This window comes from Elephas maximus, chromosome 1 (genome assembly GCF_024166365.1).
Source record: "Elephas maximus indicus isolate mEleMax1 chromosome 1, mEleMax1 primary haplotype, whole genome shotgun sequence".
Classification (NCBI taxonomy): domain Eukaryota; kingdom Metazoa; phylum Chordata; class Mammalia; order Proboscidea; family Elephantidae; genus Elephas; species Elephas maximus.
Genome location: NC_064819.1, coordinates 72,362,069 through 72,381,934, shown reverse-complemented (window position 1 = coordinate 72,381,934; position 19,866 = coordinate 72,362,069). Strand labels below are relative to the sequence as shown.

The 19,866-nt window shown below is 40.3% G+C and overlaps 2 protein-coding genes across 8 annotated transcripts in view; one reads left to right on the top strand and one right to left on the bottom strand.

The window, feature by feature from the left end:
* Positions 1-19,866, top strand: part of LOC126076526 (cytidine monophosphate-N-acetylneuraminic acid hydroxylase) — a 509,905-nt gene that overhangs the window by 7,339 nt on the left and 482,700 nt on the right. The window lies entirely within an intron of this gene.
* The window catches only part of CARMIL1 (capping protein regulator and myosin 1 linker 1), a 398,843-nt gene that overhangs the window by 185,413 nt on the left and 193,564 nt on the right, over positions 1-19,866 (bottom strand). For all 7 annotated transcript variants that reach the window (XM_049884969.1, XM_049884962.1, XM_049884966.1 and 4 more), the window contains one exon: positions 9,015-9,136. In XM_049884969.1, the coding sequence (XP_049740926.1) occupies positions 9,015-9,136 (122 nt within the window). The remainder of the gene's footprint in view (positions 1-9,014; positions 9,137-19,866) is intronic.

The following is a 19,866-nucleotide window of genomic DNA, read 5'->3' as shown; positions in this document are numbered from 1 at the left end:
GAACTGCAGGACATGCTGTTTCAATAACACACGCAATGGGATTTAGCTAGTTAAGAGCGGGAAGAAAAGAAGGCAAAATCTTTAGCCAGTTTGTTGTTGTTGTTAGGTGCCGTCAAGTCAGTCCCGACCCATAGTGACCCATGTGCGATAGAACTAAACACCACCCAGTCCTGTGTGATCCCCACAATCATTGTTATGCTTGAGCCCATTGTTGTAGCCATTGTGTCAATCTATCTTGTCGAGGGTCTTCCTCTTTTTCACCGACACTCTACCAAGCATGATGTCCTTCTCCAGGGACTGATCCCTCCTGATAACATGCCCAAAGTATGTGAGACATAGTCTCGCTATCCCTGCTTCTAAGGAGCATTCTGGTTATACCTCTTTCATGACAGTTTTGTTTGTTCTTTTGGCAGTCCATAGTATATTACTCTTCACCTACACCACAATTCAAAGGTGTCCATTCTTCTTTGGTCTTCCTTATTCATCATCCAGCTTTTGCATGCATACGAGACCACTGAAAACACCATGGCTTGGGTCAGGTGCATCTTAGTCTTCAAGGTCACATCTTTGCTTTTCAACACTTTTTTAAAAAGGTCTTTTACCGTAGATTTGCCCAATGCAATGCATCTTTCGATTTCCTGACTGCTGCTTCCGGGGCGTTGATTATGGATCCAAGTAAGATGAAATCCCTGACAACTTCAATCTTTTCTCCGTTTATCATGCTGCTTACCGGTCCAGTAGTTAGGATTTTTGTTTTATGTTGAGGTGTAATCTCTACTGAAGTCTTTGATCTTCATCAGTAAGTGCTTCAAGTCTTCTTCATTTTGAGCAAATAAGGTTGTACCATCTGCATAAAGCGGGTTGTTAATGAATCTTCCTCTAATCCTGATGCCCCATTCATATAGTCCAGCTTCTTGGGTTATTTACTCAGCATCCAGATTGAGTAGGTATGGTTAAAGGATACAACCCTGACACACATCTTTCCTAACTTTAAACCAAGCAGTACCCCCTTGTTCTGCTCGAAAGACTGCCTCTTGATCTATGTACAGGTTCTTCATGAGCACAATTAAGTGTTGCTGAATTCTCATTCTTGGCAACGTTATCCATAATTTGTTATGATCTACACGGTCAAATGCCTTCTCATAGTCAATAAAACACAGGTAAACATCTTTCTGATATTCTTGGATTTCACCAGGATCCATCTGACATCAGCAATGATATCCCTCATTTCATGTCCTCTTCTGAGTCCAGCTTGAATTTCTGGCAGTTCCCTGTCTATATACTGCTGCAGTCATCATTTGAGTGCCTTCCAACCTGAGGTGCTCACCTTCTGGCACTATATCAGACAATGTTCTGCTGCTATTCATAGGGTTTTCACTGGCTAATTCTTTTCAGATTGCCAGGTCCTTCTTCCTAGTCTGTTTTAGTCTGGAAGCTCACCTGAAACCTGTCCACCATGGTGACCCTGCTGGTATTTGAATACTGGTAGCATAGCTTCCAGCATCACAGCAACACGCAAGCCCCCACAGTATGACAAACTGACAGACATGTTGGGGTTGGAAGGCAGCAGGTGGGATTAAGAATAGGGGACAGTCTAGAATAGTGGGGAGAAATAAACTATTCTTTATTGTAGATTACCACCACTCATCTATCAGTTCAGCATACTGTGGTGGCTTGCATGTTGCTATGATGCTGCAAGCTATAATACCAGTATTTCAAATACCAGTAGGGTCACCCATGGTACACAGGTTTCAATGGAACTTCAAGACTAAGACAGACTAGGAAGAAAAGCCTGGTGATCTATTTCCTAAAATTAGCCAATGAAAACCCTATGGATCATAGAATATTGTTCGAGACTTTGGCTCACTTACTTTGAACAAGTCATCGGGGGGACAAATCGCTGGAGAAGGACATTGTATTTGGAAAAGTGGAGGGCCAGTGAAGGCAAGAAAAACCCTTAATGAGATAGACTGCAACAATGGGCTCAAACATGTCAATGATCATGAAGGTGGCATGGGACCAGGCAACATTTCATTACATATGAGGCTCTCGTGAGTTAGAGCTGACTCAACGGCAACTATAACAATAACGGTAGATTCGGAAATCAGAGCCTAAATATTACTCTAAAAAATAATAATAATAATAATAATAAAGGACATTCACACCCAAGGGACTAAGGTGACATTATTAGGAGTGTGAGGAAAGAAGCAGCTAGTGCAGAGGGCTGTGAGAGCAGGGTCCTGCCCACCATCAGGAGGCTGCACCTGCCATTTTCCCTAACCCTCAACACCACTCTTCAAAGGTGTCAGTCTGACTAGCTCCACTTCTGTAACAGGTGTCTCTCTTCTTCTTTGACTTATATTTAAGAAGCTAAAGGAGTCTCATGAAACAAGTCTATTTATATACATAAGAGATAAAGTTGTAAGATCTAAACTTCCGGAAGGCTGGTAATCTTTCTTATGTACACTAACACTATACACAGAAACAATGAATGAGAGGAAAATCCACACAAGTTGTTCTGTTTGTAGCCCATCTGTGTATGCGTCACAAGGCACCAGTTCGCACACACAAACACAGTGTGTCAGACCACCAAAGCATTTGCTCAGAATAAGCTCCATAAAAATCCTAGAAAACAGACACACAAGTCCTGTGCCTCACTTGCAGACAGCACCACAGCTGGATCAACTACAACTGCGTTATGTGCTTTTACTTTACATAAGACTCAAAAAATAGTTCTATTGGGCAAGAAGCAACAAATGAGAGGACAAGCATACCAGCTCTTTACCCAAATCTCATGCTAAATGATTGACATGGAAAAATCTATAAATTTTTTAATCCAGTTAAAGTAATTGATTTATTTAAAATTCAATCCCAACATTCATCCTATGCAATGTGGTAACTGTCCCCAAATAGCACATGTTTTAATGCTGCAAAGCACACCACAACAAAACGCTGCCTGCTGTTCTAGAAAGTGATGGGCTTCCAGAGCGTGTAAAGCACCTTTCGTCATGTTTATGCATCAACTCCTATTTTGCCATTTTTCTTCAAAATAACTTCACACTGTCATACTTCAATCAGCTTTCGACTTCATAAAGCGATTTGCAACACCATATTTATTATAACAGTAAAGAAATTCTCCTAATATACTGACACGAATACCCAGCCAACTTTTAAATGTGTCACATACATGAAAAAAAACATCAAGCATGGTGGAAGCATAAGAAAAACATCACATTAGAAGGCTGCTACTCTGCCACTGAAAAGGGATGCTATTAGCCACATTTAACCAAAAAAAAAAAAAGAAAAAGAAATGCAAGCAACTTACATGTAATACAAAGAAATCATAAACATCAAAGAAATGTCTTACATGCATCACCTATCTCCTTTCCAACAATATAGGCCTTCGTTCTAATGCCTTTGGAATATTGGCTGTAATAGCTTATACAGCTAAAGCTTCTTGAGCAGTTTATATGAATTAACTTAATCTTCACAAAACCACATTAATAGCAGTATCCCCATTTTACAGTTGAGGACACTGAGGCATTGAGAAGTGAATTAACTTGCCCAGAGTCTCATACCAGTAAGTGGTGGGCTGCAATTCAGGCCTAGGTAGTACAACTTTAGAGCTCATACTTTCATCCCTGTCTTAGTTATCTAATGCTATAATAACAGATACATCATGAGGGGATGGCTTTAACAAAGAGAAATTTATTCTCTCATAGTCTAGCATGTTCGAAGTCCGAATTCAGGGCACCAGCTCCAGGAGAAGGCTTTCTTTTTCTATCAGCTCTGGGGCAAGGTCCTTGTCATCAATCTTCTGCTGATCTAGGAGCTCCTCAGTGCAGGGACCCTGGGTCCAAAGGACCCAAAGTGCTCTCAACACTTCTTTCTTGGTGGTATGAGGTCCCTTTCCTCTCTACTCACTTCTCTTCTATATCAAAAGAGATTGACTCAATACTGAGAGACTGAGTACTGCATCATTAACATCATAGGGGTTAGGATTTACAACACATAGGATAATCACATCAGGTCACGAAATGGTAGACAACCACACAATACTGGAAATCATGGCCTAGCCAAGTTGACACACATTTTGGAGGGACACAATTCAGTCTATAACAATCCCTAAAGTATGAGCTAATCTACATCTCCTGTTCTACCTCCAGGCTCTTTCCATTCCAGTTCATAAAGAAGTCCTGCAGGATTAATTCTTCCTTAAGTGCAATTACCATTTTATTCTAAAGTTTGAAAACCTTCATTAACTCCCTATTGCCTACCCTTGAGGTTTTCACTGAAGGTGCTCTACAATGGGACCTCACCTTTATCTCAGAGTGGTATCTGCAGGCTCCCAACTCTCACTAGGTTAGGCTGGTTGCTCTCCCTGAAGGCAAGGTGAGTCTCCACCTACCCAACCTCTCCTGCTTCCAGTCTCTAGCTTCTGGCCTCACTGCTTCGCCATTTGCCCACAAAACTCTCCCCAACTCCATCTTCTACGGTGAAAAGCCCTACTCTCAAAAGAGAGAAAAATAAATAAAAATTAGCCATCATTGTTTTGCTATCCTGAATTACATGTGACTTTTTCTTCTATAAAATCTGGGGGTGCAGAGTTACACTCTTCATTATATTGTCTGTGGAACTTTCTTACTCTACCTTTGGACTATACACTCCTACCAGCTGACATTGAGTCAGCCTTGACTCATGGCAACCACTTCTGTGTCAGAGTAGAACTGAGATCCCTAGGGTTTTGCAGTGGCTGAACTTTCAGGCCTTTCTTCTGACATACCTCTGCATGGACTTGAGTTGCCAACCTTTCCTTGAGCAGCAAGCAGGTTAGCTCTTTGCACCATCCAGAGACTCCTATAAACTTCTAGGGGGCAGAAAACATCTTACTTATCCATGTATGCCTAAAGAAGTCTTTCAGTAAATATTTGCTCAATTAATTCTAACAACTTAATTTACTGTAAAAAAAAAAATCTAGTTTTATTTTGGAGAACAGCAAAGGCTCTTGAAATTAAGAAAAGCTGAAGGCCATGACACAAAGCAGCTTCCTGAATAGAATTACCACTGTACACAACTCTGTGAAAACAGATGAAGTAACACTTAGGCTATAAATATTTCCCTAGTTCCCCCACTATCACTGTCTTAGAGATGACGCCTCCAATAAGAGTTAGCAATTACATAGCAAAGATGAGAATGTTAGCAAAAACAAACAAACAAAAAAAATGTTAACAGTCATGGACTTGGATGATTGTTAAATTTAATTTCAATTTTCCTCTTTATTCTTTAAATTTTCTCTATGTTTTGAAATAAGCGTTTCTTATTTAATGAGGCCGGGGAATGTTGTTTAGGAGGGAAGGAGAGGGAAGAGATAAACATCCTGACATATACTTACGGGGGTGGAGGCAGAGAAAAATACTGGATGGTATATTGTAATTAAAATTATTTATTTTTTTTCCCTATTACACTCTCTCCAATAGAAGAGGACTGGTTTATATTCTACAGATATTTGTATACTATTTTTATATATTTGCTTTTCATCCTGGATGTTGCTTTCAGAATTCTATTTGGGTAAAACCAGAAATTCAGATCTTTGGAAGGATAGTTTCTTTTACATACAGCCAGATTTAAATTATTGAAGAGCTGACTATCCAAATTGAGGGCTGTCCTGGCCCTGAGTTTCTCTTCCTGATTCTCCTGGTTTAACTACCTGCTCATTAGCCATTTTCCTGTTCAGCAGTCCCCACCAGAGGTTTGCTGAGCAAGGAAGATGAGAGCTGGGGGCTCCAGGGTTCCCAGGATGGGCTCAGGCAATATATACAATGAGACAGATGACTCAAACCAAGGCATGGGAATTCCAAATACAGTTTCGTATTCTCTGATTTATTAGGAATGGGATGTATGACATGGTGGTGGTGGTGGTGGTTGTTCAGTGGCACCAAGATGACCCCATGTGACAGAGCAGAACCACCCCATAGCATTTTCTTGGCTATAACCTTTATCAGAGCAATTCACCAGACCTTTTTCCCATGGAGTCAGTGGGTAAATTCAAACAGCCAACCTTTGGATTAGCAACTGAACGCTTAACCATTGAGCCACCAGGGCTCCTTTGTATGATATTACTGTGGACATTTTGATTTCTGCATGTTCTAGATCATTCACATAAAGGAAATATTTCTGTTATTGACAACATTGCCTTAAGGTATACAAGGAATGTGGAAGGAAGACACAGTCCCCACTCCTCCCATCTCTCTAGTCACAATAACCAATATCAATATAATTGCACCTTTCCCCTGCCAAAATCATGTAATACAAGCTAAAGAACTTCAAGAGTGAACACACAAGTCATAAAATATTAAGAGTTTATTTTGACATGTGTGTTGGGTAGGAAAGTGAAACAAGGCTCAAGTACACTTAAGTTATTTGAATTCTCTGCCAAGACATTTTTGAAATTACGATCTACGCCTTCTTCTATGTTGGTCTGTTCACTTGAGTTGCCTCTCCTTTCTTTTCCTTCTCCAATTTTCCCCATCCTCGAAAGCTCACCTCAGGTCAGCTCTTTTCTGCAAAGCAAGCCTGTGATCATTCTCCTCCCCCTCACCTACTGTCTCATCCTGCTTCAAGTCACCTTAGCTGAAGTATCTATGGTTTGAAGGTAGGGCTACTGTCTTCTAACTCCTCTGTGTTTCCATGTCACTTCACCCAACAACGGATTACGCACAGAGCAAGCAGCAAATGTATGTCTTCATCCAAAACCTTGTCAAGTATCTACTATGTGCCAGGGACTAGGGGTTCAAGGTTAATAAACACATGGGCTTTGCTCTCAGAGGCTCCCAGCCTAGAAGGAAAGCCAATAAGCTTGTTCTCTGAATCTCTCTCACCTCCTCAAGGATAACATTGATTTATATGTTTTGAGGTTGTTAACTAATGTCATAAAACAGTGTGTGTACTGTTTAACGAGAAACTAGTTTGTTCTGTAAACCTTCATCTAAAGTACAATTTAAAAAAAAAAGTGAGGTGGGGGTCATTGATTCAGAAGCCAGCTTAGAGTAATAATCAGCTCCCTAGCAATAGAGATGATTATTTAACACTTGTTTAATAAAAAAAAAGTTGTGCCTAAAGATTTTAACAAGGGATTAAATGGAAGATAGAAGTGAAAACACTCTTTCCACCCAGTTTTCTCTGGGATGAAACCACTGAAGTGTTAATTCCTAAAAAACCTAGAATATTAAACAAAGTTACTTTAAAAAAAAAAAAAACCTAAATGTTGCCCTAAGGTGTTTTTAAAGTCCAGGGTTATTGTAAGCCCTTGCTTAGCGAGGCTATGCCTAATAATTTTCTGATTTCATCAGTGCTGATTCGGGATGAAGGGGAGGACATTATAAGGGACCACATGTACAAAGCGGCATTACTAAAATGGAGTTTAAGGAAAATGAGTTGTAGTTATCGCTAACTCAGGATTACTCCACAGAGTTCTCTGGTGGCTTTAAGGATGATATGGAGGATGTCCCTAGCAATTTTTAATGTCTGGGTATCTCCCCGTTGCCACTGTTGGTTCACTCCTCGCTGCATCCTACTCCCCCCTCCCAGACCACGCCTCTCCTCCACACACGAGAGTGTGCCTGACTTCAGACCACAAGCAGCTTGCCTTTAAAATATCTCTTGCCTGGAAATCTAGACAGACAGGAGTTGGAGGGCTGTTCTAGCTTAGTCATTCCACTCCATTGAAATGAAGCCATGAGACTTAGCTCCCTCAGCTCCCAGCTGCTCCCAGCTGGCCCTACACTCAGAGGAGTGCAAGGAGATGTAAACTTCAGAAAGTAGCAGCTGCTACGTGAACTAGAAAGCACAGGCCTATTACCCCCATTCTGGTGTCTTTACCCCATGTGGAGGGATGAAAAGAGAGAACCAGGTGAAGAGCTATGAGGAGAACCAAACAGGTCTCCTAAAGCCAAAGAGATCACAAGGAAGACTGAACCCCACTGAACTGCTTACACTCTCGCAAAAAGTTTGAAAGACACCAAGGTTAGGTTCTCCTGCTGGTTTACCTCTTAATTTACAAGTAGGGTGTTGTAGAAACATGTTCCATGAAGGGCAAAAGTCCCCCAAATGCCCTTCTCACCCTCACCAAGTGAGGCACACGGTTAACCATCCTAGACATGCTTATGTGCTGGTACAACAGCCTCCCCAGTATACTCCCTCCAGGTCATGTGACAGCAGGGGCAGAAGAAGGATGTGACAGCAGGGGCAGAAGAAGGATGTTCTGTAATTCGTGTATCATCTCCTTCCATAAGGCAGGTATTTTGGCGATAAGCTTTTTGTTTTAGGGAGCTTTCTCACATAAGATCTCTCCGCCTTTCACCTCAGCCAATACAATCATCCATTTCAACCACCCACACACTCCTCAACTACCAACTCCATTACCTAAACATGTAATCCTGATTAAAAATACTTACCAAAATATGTATGCATCTACATAGGCATGTACAGGCAAAATTTACTGCATGATATTCCTAATGTGCATTTCAGAAAACGAAGAAGAAAATGAAAGAGGTTAATTTTTACGGTTAGTTTTTTAAGCTTCCTCTTACAGAAAAGAAAAAAAACGAGGGAAATGAAAGGCTCTCAGTCTTCATTAATACTAAACGTGACGTCTTTATACAAAGCGTTCAGCCCCTGGCATCTGCTAATAGCTGTGTGTAAAATTCACACTAAGGTAAACCCTAAGGTATATTAAAAAGGCTTCTGTTTTAGTCTTGTGACTAGAGGTTAAAGGATTGCCAAAATCCTTCATCACTAAACTCTTTAAAGTCCAGAATCTGGCCCAGCCCTAAGGAAAACCCTAGACACAAAATATAGCGTCTTGAGTGAGGGTTTTAAGATTTAAAGTTTAAGAGAAGGAAGGAGGAGAGAGGAACTAACTGAAGGGGCAAGAAGGTGGCAAATGCATTTCTTATTTGCCATTTTGAGAAAGAACAAGTCCTCGGCTCTCCTCAGCTTTCCCCGGGGGAACTCACACTGGAGAGAGGCCAGGAAATATCTTGCGCAGGCAGGTACCGATGTGAGCCAGCACTTCAGTCACGTCCTCAGATGACGCCATCTTCATGGAGATGCTACACTTCTCAGTTTCCACAACCATCTGCAAGAACCGGGATGGGCACTTCTTAATAATAAGACCAATACCTTTGATTTTTTAATTTTATAAACTATATATCAGCTATATAGTTTATATACAGATACACACTAACACAATACCAGCTTTTTAAAATAAGTGCTCCTTAAAATACTATTCTTGGGGCAATGGTGGTTCAGTGCCAGAATCCTTGCCTCCTACGCGGGACACTGGGTAGATTCCCAGCCAATGCACTTTATGTGCAGCCTCCACCCACCTGCCAGTGGTGGCTTGCATGTTGCTACGACACTGAATAGGTTTCAGCGGAGCTTCCAGTCTAAGATGGACTAGAAAGAAAGGCCTGGCAATCTACTTCTGTTATGCATGAAGTCACTATGAATCAGGGCAAACTTGACAGTACCTAATAACAACAATAAACTACTACCCTTAGTTTAAGGCTCAAAGAATTGACTGGGTGTGGGAAAGGAGTTGCCAAAAAAAAAAAAAATCCAAGAACTGAAGCCAAGTGTTTCTAAGGGTCGAACTGGCAGATTCAAATCTACCTGCTATGTGAATTTACCACATTCTGACCTGACTTCTCCCTTTACCCAAGATGGTCCTGAGATACACTCTTACGAAGTCTGTGATAACCCTCTGCCATCTGGTGAAAGGAAACCTTGGTGGCATGGCGGTTAAGTGCTACAGCTGCTAACCAAAGGGTCGGCAGTTCCAATCCACCAGGCGCTCCTTGGGAACTCTATGGGGGCAGTTCTACTCTGTCCTACAGGGTCGCTATGAGTTGGAATCGACTCGACGGCAGTGGCTGTGTTTGGCTTCGGTTTTTTGGTATCTGGTGAAAGTATATAGAGTCACAATGAGTCGGAATCGGCTCGACTGCACTGGGTTTTTTGGTAAAAGTATGAATATCTCTATCAGTGAGGACCTAAGGGCAATCTGATTGTTACCTTTTTCTTTCTAACATGGTTTAAAAACAGGAAGCCCTATGAGATGTTTAAACGAAATAAAGAAACATTGCTGGGCAGGGGAGAGGCACAGAGCTTCTGCTAAAGGTTGGTGAAAAAATTTGGAAAAGGATGTTGGTGATAGTTCAGAACATGCTGAAAGTAACTAATGTCACTGAATTGTACGTGTAAAAAATGTTCAAGTGGCAAATGTTCTGTTTTATGTAACCACTCACCACGATAAAAAAATAAAAAAATTTTTTTGGCCTGGTAGGAAAAGATAAGTCAAATGCTTATAAGTTTCAGCCTCTTTAAAAGGGAACACTTGGAATGGCTTATATTAAGAGAACAGAGTAATAAAATGTTTAGTGCCAGGTTTAATACTAGGAAAAGACTCATCCCTACAATTAATTGCTGGAAATGTCCAAAACTTCTACTGAAAATGTTGACATCAAGTTCACACAGCTAGTCCTATAAATAAGTATAAATCAATCTGAAAAAAGGACAGGTCACAAAAGAGCCAATAGATGGATTATGGACACATTTCAAATAAAAAGAAAATGTCAATCGCTTAAAGATAAAAGATACCATCATCTTGGATCTCAAAATCTGCATATAAAAGGCAGTCCCTCTGGATTATCGCTGTATCAACACAGCCTTAGACATTTCCTTCCTGTTGATCCATAATGTGTATAAAAATATCATAAGGGATCAACTACACTTAAAATTAACCAACTGAACTAACAAAGTAGCTTTAAGATTCCGGTTTAGGTTTTCCTAAAATTGGCCAAATCTAAAGCAAATTAATAATCTAAGTCTTTGAAAACGTTTGTTCAACGAAAAAGTAATGTGATTTATCATTAAAATGATGATATCAAAGAAAAAGATTAAGTGATTTTAGTCCTTACAATGGTTCTTTTCCATAACCCTTTAACAGGAGAGGAAACCCTGATGGCGTAGTGGTTAAGTGCTACGGCTGCTAACTGAAGGGTTGGCAGTAAGAATTCACCAGGCACTCCTTGGGAACTCTATGGGGCAGTTCTACTCTGTCCTATAGGGTCCCTATGAGTTAGAATTGACTTGACGGCACTGGGTTTGGTTAACAGGCGATGGCACATATATGTTCCAGCTACATTTTCCACCCCTGGAGGTTCACTGGCAGGCATTTGAGCCACTTTAGTTCTGGCATTGTGGTGAATACTGGTGCAACTGCCTAAAAAACAAGGAAGTTGGTCTGTGCCACATTTGAGTGTTAAGAACCACTCGTATGAGGGGATGCTTCCCAGAGGAGTGACCATGGGAAACTTTTGTGTCTTTTGGCTTCTGTACAAGGAGGCAAGGCCTGCAAGTATGTTTACTATTTCCTTTGTATTGTTGGGAAGGTACGGTTACCTGCTGTTGGAAATATTGAAGTAAATGAGTTATTTTGGGGGTAAAACTGTTCGTGATGCACTTTCTGGGCAGTGGTACTGACATGTACCGTGTGTGATGTGCTTCATGGAACACAGGATGGATACGGCCCGCTTTCATTAGTTACCTCCCTGATGACATCTTTCATGAATTGCTCACCTCCCTGAAAACAGTTTGTTATGCACTTCTTCCTCGGCCACAGGACCGATATGTAACACATTGGTGATGTACTTCATGGAACGTGGGACCAATATGGCCCACTTGCAATTGGCACCCCATTTTTTCAAATAATAAAAAACTACCAACAGTGATTCAGTATCCTTTCCATTAGTGAAAAAACATGGCATCACCAGAAAATTAAATAATAATAATAATTCATCCTTTAAAGGGATAAGTTTTTTTTACCTCTGTGCCAGTTAGTAGGCTCCCTGCTTGAAAACAAAAGCAAAGAAACAAAACAAGACCTAGATATCTCTAAGCTTGTAGCCACAGTACAGTACTCTTGGGTAATGTACGGTTCATTTCATCTGGAGGAGTCTGTAGGCAGCCTTCTGAACACCACACTGGCTAGCACAATAGTGAGCAACCAGGAAAAAATACATAATAACACTAATAATACTGTTGGCCCTTGACTCGTGGCAACCCAAAACACAATAGAACAAAACACCGCCCAGTCTTGTGTCATGCCCACGATCAGTTGTGCATCAGGCTGTTGTGATCCACAGGGTTTTCAATGGCTAATTTTTGAAGAAGATCACCAGGCCTTTCTTCCTAGTCTGTTTTAGGCTGGAAGCTCTGCTGAAACCTGTTCACCATGATAGCAACACACAAACCTATGGCATTCTGACAGACAAGTGGTGGCTGAGGATAAAGTGCATTGGCTAGAATCAAACCCAGGTTTCCATCATGTAAGGTGAGAAATCTACCAATGAGCCACCAGTGACCTCTGGCAATTCCATTATATGCCACACTCTGTTTCAAGCACTCATTGATAGCCCTCACGGTAGGTTCTATTATTATCCTCATTTTACTGATACAGAAATAGTGGCACAGAAAGCTTAAGTAACAAACCCAAGGTCAAAGCTACTAAGGGGTGGAGCTGGATTAGAGTGGAAACTAACAGTGGCTATATAGACTCCTTGTTCCTCAAGAAATTAAGGCGTCACTTTTGAAATTCTCTAGGCAGAGGTTTCCTAGAAGCTGGCAAATGGAGAGGATGTGATTAAGGTCTAAGAGATATCCCCTCCCCTACAAAAAAAGGCAGAAACCATTATAGTCCCCGGAGGTGTTTACTTGTCAACCTCAGGATCACTCAGTGAGGTGTCTTACTTAATATGGAGCTGCTTTGTGCAGTTAGGCTTATGCTGATACGCATATATTTATGCAAATGCATGTTTTAAAAAGCCAGGCTCTTTGGTAAGTGTCTGTAATGTCTGCATTCTACACCCCACCACCAACCATCCCACAGTGGGTAATTACATTTTTCACTAGAGCGTATTTCTACATTCCTAGCATCTAGTGATCTATTCAGTTCACAGTTTGGGTGCCAGTAATTAGTAATTAGTTTATTCTAATTCCACTTAATCTGAACACCTAATCATCCTTAATTGCACAGGGCTGAATAGAGTGACAAGAAAGGTGACAGATGGGAGAAGAAATAAGGCCTTCGAATTCAACCTTACATGAAAGCACTCAAAGAGCCCTGCATTACACCCTCTACCTTTGCAGAAGGTAAAGGTTGTAACAAGGTGATAGAGGCAGGACTAACACAATAGATTATTTCATCAGAAAAAAAGGACTTCCTATCAAATACAACTCCAGCAGGAGAGAAAAAATGTTTGAAACACTTTTTTGTTTAGACATCTAGCAAGACATACCCCATGACCTCCAACAAACATTAGAAAAAAAAAATTGAGATATAAGCATTAGTACCTTATTTAGGATTTTAGGATTCAGATTCCTAGCTCTACCCCACCTCCTCTTTTAAGGAGAAATAACCTAACGAAACTTTACAGCATTTTCTACTACACTGCAGCTACCAGATCTGGAAAATGCTTTTCCTTCCCCTAATACAAACAGCCATGGGTGGTTTACCAATATTACCCTATGACACAGCAAACAATCTTATTATTAAAGAAAAATCACAGCACGTTTTCAGTTGTACAAGAAATTTTCAAAAATTCTGTAACTATAAAACTATATATAGCTGCTGACTTCAATTTACTGACCACAAAGGCAATTGAGACCAAGGGCTTGTAAAAAATAAGACAAAGGTCTCCCATATTTCCACAAGGAGGAAGCAGATACCAGTAATAAATGTCACATTTTACTAACTCACTAACACCCTAACTCTCACTCATACATACACCATGCAACGTACAGTTCCCAGGCATTTGTTCTGAGTATACAAACTAAAATTTATACAAAATTAAATAACAATAAGAGCAACAAGGACAAAAATATTAATAAATCTCAGAGAACATTAGAAAAGAACACCTAATCATTACTAGACTGTGCGTGCCACAGGCTGACCTTGTCATCCTTATGACTTCACATGGTAGAAAATCAAAACTAGAGACACCAAGGGCCCTGAGGTTGCACAGGTTATTGGCTGTCAACCTCTGGAGACCACAGAATCAAATGGATCGAGCACTTGATAACAGTATACATGCCAGCCGCAGATCTACTGAATCGTGTCGTGTGCGTGTGTGTGTGTGTGTAAGAGAGAAAAAGAGGGTAGAGGGTGAGAGGGAGACAATGTGTGAGAGAGTGAGAGAGATGGGTAGGTGGGTGGGTGGCTGTTTGGTTGTGTGTGAGAGAGAGGGAGAGAATAAATATGTGAGAGAGAGGGAGAGGAAGAGAGATGGTGTGTGTATGAGAGAGAGAGAGAGAGGAGAGTGATGGGGCAGAGAGAGGTACTGCTGAAGGCATCTGTATTTTTCAAAAAGCACCACAGGCAATTCGGAAACACAAGAAAGTTTCAATACCATCAGGTTTTGCCTCTGGTGCTGCCACTTTTGAACGGTATCATTGTGGAAATGGTATCCTTGTTTCACTAGAATTTAATCTCCAAAATCGATGCCTTGGGTCAATATTATACTGAAGTAATGCTGTAAAGATATTCTGTTGCGACTTACAGTGATAAAATAGATCCACAGGAACTGCTTTATACCCATTTTCTCGAAACGGCAGGCATATTAAAGGGGCTAAGACTACAGAGTAGGATAAGGCCAATTTCAGCAGCCACATGTGAAAACTGATCTTGTTGTACCAACATACTTTCTCAAAATTAAGTCCCACATTCGAATCATATTTTTAATATAATTTTCGCATTAGCATTTCTCTAATGCTGTGCCTGTCTCCCATATTCCCACGCCCAAATCATAACATAGAGATTCCTGAATTAGGATCAACAAGAAGGCCCTGGTTATGTCATTATTCATGGGTTATCATTCACTCCTACATATGCTTAAACATTTGGGCAAACATATGGTGCTATGATTTTTCTTCCAAACTCTAGTTTCTCTGGAATGATGAATACACAAGATAAAACAGTACTCTATGATGAACTATGGAAAAATTCCAAGAATTTGTATGTAATCCCAGTCAACATAAACTGACACTTTTTTTTAGAAAGGTTATCAACAAATTCCACTCACATACATACACTCTCGCAATCTTTTTCCTTCCTTTTCTTTTTTTTTTTTTTTTACCACTTTTTAAAAAACTAAAACACAAGGTAAGAAGATGAAAGAAAATAATAATGATCAGAGGAAGAATCACTGAAATAGAAAACATAATATCAACAGAAAAATCAATTAAATCAAAAACAAGTTCTTTGAGAAGATCAATAAAACTGATAAACTTCTAACCAGACACAGGAAAAAAAAAAAAAAAAAAAGACCCAAACGACCAATATCAAGAATGATACTCTACAGATACTAAAAGGATAAGTAAACAGTATGAACAACTTTATATCAATAAATTTGACAATTTAGGATGAAATCCAAACTCCTTGAAAGATGCAAACTACCAAAGCTCACTCAAAAAAACCTAGATGGATCTGTAGCTATTAAAGTAATAGAATTTGTAGAAAAAATCCTTCCCGAGACTTCCTAACCACATGGCGCCACAGACACACGCACCATCCCATCCCTCCAAAAAAAAGACCAAAAGACCAAAAAACTAAGTAAAACAGAGACAATGATGTCATTCCTAGAAACTGAAGTATCAAATGAAGAGATAAAGAACTCAGGCAAACACCAAATGGAATAAGAAACTGACAGACTACAGAGAGCAAGGAGAGATACATGTGGAGGGCCTCTATCAGGTAACACAGCACAGATCTGCGATCTTGGACTCCTGTCGGGGATCAGCGGACACAAGGAGCATGGGAAAGCACCTTCATGGAGCTCCCAACAAGAGACAGAGCAACTGGAAGCCAGCAATACATGCTATCCCAAACCCCATCCTCTCCCCACTGCTCTAACTCCGAGCTTCCTGGCTAGCTAAGGTGACTGAGCTGGCTGGGAAGTACAGCGTCTGCTCCGCTTAGATTCGCCCCACTCCCATAGGAGATAAGTGGACAGGGTGTATGGAACAGCAGCTTCACAAAGTTCCCAGCATGAGACAGAGCACTCAGTAACAAGGGTTATATAAGTTTTCCTAACCTCTACCCTTCTCCCCGCCCCCCATCCCCAGCCTCCTCTGCTTCCTGGAGGCAACTGCTTTGTCCTCAGGCCTCTTGGGCTGACCCTGAACTGGTTTTACTTCCTTCTGTTTCTCTGGGGTTTTTCCAGGCCTTGCACCACCTCCCCCTCCTTTCTCTGGAACACGTCGCTTCCGCTTCCGGTGCCATCCTTGTTTCTTCTCAAAACGCTGTGAAGGCCCACTAGACTGGAAGACCCCTCCCCTAACCTGTGACACAATGCTAGTGGGATCCCTGGCGCTTTTTTTTTTTTTTTTGCTTGTTTTGTTTTGCTTTGTTCTGTTTTGTTTGTTTGTTTTCCTTTTGTTTTCACAGCTTGGGAGCCCCTCATAGCCTTGCTGCACTGCACAGCTTAGAAGCCACTCCCACAATCTGTGCAGTGGGATCCCTGGGGGCATTTCTTTTTTTCCTTTCTTTTTTCTCTCTTTTTCCCTTTCTGTCTTTCCTCATTTCGCGGTTCTCATCTCTCTATACTTACCTTCTTTTCCTGTCTCCTGAATACCTGATGCTGTATGACATCTATACCCCCTCTAGCCAGGCTATACTGTGTAGCCAGGGAGCCATAATCTCCGGTTTTCATGGCCCCAGTGGTGGGACTCCTAGGGCCTTTCTTTTCTTTTCCAAATTTTTACTTTTTTTTTTTTTTTTGCTTTCTTTTTTTTTTTTTCTTACTTATCTCCATTTTGCGGTTTCCCATCTCTCTGCTCCAGTGGCAAGCTCCCTTAGCACTCTCTTATTTTTTTTTTCCCTTTGTTTGTTTTTGGCTCCTGTTTCTCTACTATCTCCCACACCCCTATTAGCTCCAAACATCACAACCTCCCACCCTTTTCCTGCCTACATACACCATAAGCTGAACATCACACCCCCCAAGCAGCATAGGCACAGTTTATGGGTACCTGCCCAGCACTAATTCCAGGCCCATCCTATCTGAGGACCTAGTACATAGAACAAACAACCCATCCCAGCCCCTCCCCTGTAGCTGCACCTGCCCTGCTGCACCATAGCTGACGACTAGCCCTCCCATTCATCAAGGAGATGAAAAGTACTGTGACTATAGACGAGCAAACAACAAGCAATGCACGGCCCGCCTGCTCAGCCATAACCAAATTTAAAAAAAGGACAAAACAAATCTACAATCAATAAACAAAGAAAATAGCTACTGAATGTCCCCAAGATAGCAGACAATATCAAAACATTTAAAAAAAAAAAAGTATAGGATGGTTCCAGTAGGCATCCAAAATAAAACACCAGGGGACCTTCCAGTAGAAAAAAGGAACTAGAACTACCCAACAGCGAATTCCAATCTCTAATATTCAGAGCAATCTAAGAGCTGAAGCAAAAAGCAGACAAAAATGAGGAAAAAATAGGCAAATTTATGGAAAACGCAGGCAAATTCATGGAAAAAATAGACCAAAAAATGCAAAAATTCAGGAAATAATACAGGAACAAAAGGTCAAAATAAATTCACAACTAGAAATCATACAAAAACAACAATTAAAAATCCAAAAGATAAACAACAAGACTTCAGAAATGGACAGTGTCATAGAAGGGCTGAGAAGCAGGTTTGAAAAGATGGAAGGCAAGATCAGGGAAACTGAAGACAAACACTTGGATACAACTCTGAGGAAAAATCAGGAAAAAAGAAAGAAGAAACACTGAGAATATGTGGGATACAGTCAAAAGCAAAAATTTGTGAGTGATCGGAGTTCCAAAACAGGGAGTGAAAATGGAAAACACAGAGAGGATCATGAAAAATTGCTGACAGAAAGATTCCCTAATATCACAAATGATGAAAGGCTGACCATCCAAGAAACTCTGGGAACGCCATATATGATAGACCCCAAAACAAAACCACCAAGGTATCTCATAATCACACTCACTAAAAACAAACACAAAGAAAAAATCCTCAGAGCAGCTTGAGAAAAAGAAAAAGAAAAAGTCACATACAGAAGAGAAAAAATAAGACTAAACTCTGATTACTCACCAGAAATCAGGCAGACAGGAAGGCAATGGGATGACATATAAAAACCTTGAAAGAAAAAATTTGTCGGCCTAGAGTAATATATCCTGTAAAACTCTGTTCAAATACGATGGTGAAATTAGGCCAATTCCAGATAAAAGGAAATTAAGGGAATATGTAAAAACTAAACCAAACTTACAAGAATTATTAAAGGGAGATCAAGAATAAACGACATTGGACCACAACCTGAATCTAGGATCCAGGATTGTACCAGCCAAATATCACCCTAGGAAATGAACTCTCAAGAACTATCCAAAACGAAAAGAATTGTAGCAGGGAACCAGAGACATTAATCTGTAAATGGCAGCAATGTCAGAACAATAAAAGAGGGAATACATGGTATATATACAGAACTTTCTAATGGAGAGAAAGGCAAGGCGATGCCAAGTAATAATAGACTGCTTCAAACCTTGAAGAGTAAACTTCAAGGTAACCACAAAGACATAACAAACCTACTCATCAAAATAAAGAAAAACATAGTCTCAATAAAAACAAAATCTACAAAAACAAATGAAATGGAAAAGAAGTCCACAAACAAAAGGAACACAGCACAGGAGAGTAACTGGAACAAAGAAAACGTTAACACCACAAAAAAAAAAAGCACTACAAAATGACAGCAATAAACTCACACCTATCTATAATTACATGGAATGTAAATGGCCTAAACGCACCCATAAAGAGACACAGAGTGACAGAATGGATTAAAAAAAAAAAAAACAGGATCCATCAATATGCTGTCTACAAGAGACACACCTTAGAAACAAAGATGTAAATTTATTAAAAATCAGAAGATGGAAAAAATATATCAAGGAAATAACTACCAAAAAAGAAAAGTAGCAATGCTAATCTCAGAAAAAATAAACTTTGAAACAAAATCCACCATAAAAGACAAAGAAGGGCAATACATAATGATTAAAGGGATGATCCATCACAAAGACTTAACCATAATAAACATCTACGCACCCAAGGACAGGGCTCGAAAATACATAAAAGAAACTCTAACTGTACTGAAAAGAGAAAACTGACAGTTCCACAATAATAGCAGGAGACTTCAACACAACACTGTCGGTAAAGGACAGAACATCTAGAAAGAAACTCAACAAAGATACAGAAGAGCTAAAAGGCACAATCAGCCAACTTGACCTCATAGATATATATATAGAACACTCCATCCAAAAGCTGAAAAGTACACATTCTTTTCCAACACACATGGAACGTTCTCCAGAATAGACCACATCTTAAGCCATAAAGCAACCCTAAGGAAAATCCAAAACACTGGAATAATACAAACTATCTTCTCTGATCACAATGCCATGAGTGTAGAAGTTAACAACAGGAAGAGTAAGGAAAAACAATCAATTACATGGAAACTGAATTAACACTCGGTTAAACAGCCTGGTGGTGTAGTGGATAAGTGTTATGGCTGCTAACCAAAGGGTCAGCAGTTCGAATCCGCCACGTGCTCCTTGGAAACTGTATGGGGCACTTCTACTCTGTCCTATAGGGTCACTGTGAGTCGGAATCGACTCGACGGCACTGGGTTTGGTTTTGGGTTTAAAAAGCCACTGGGTAACAGAAGAAATCAAAATCAGAATCAAAAAATTTCTAGAGTCAAACGAAAATGAAAACACATCATACCAAAAGCACATACATCACA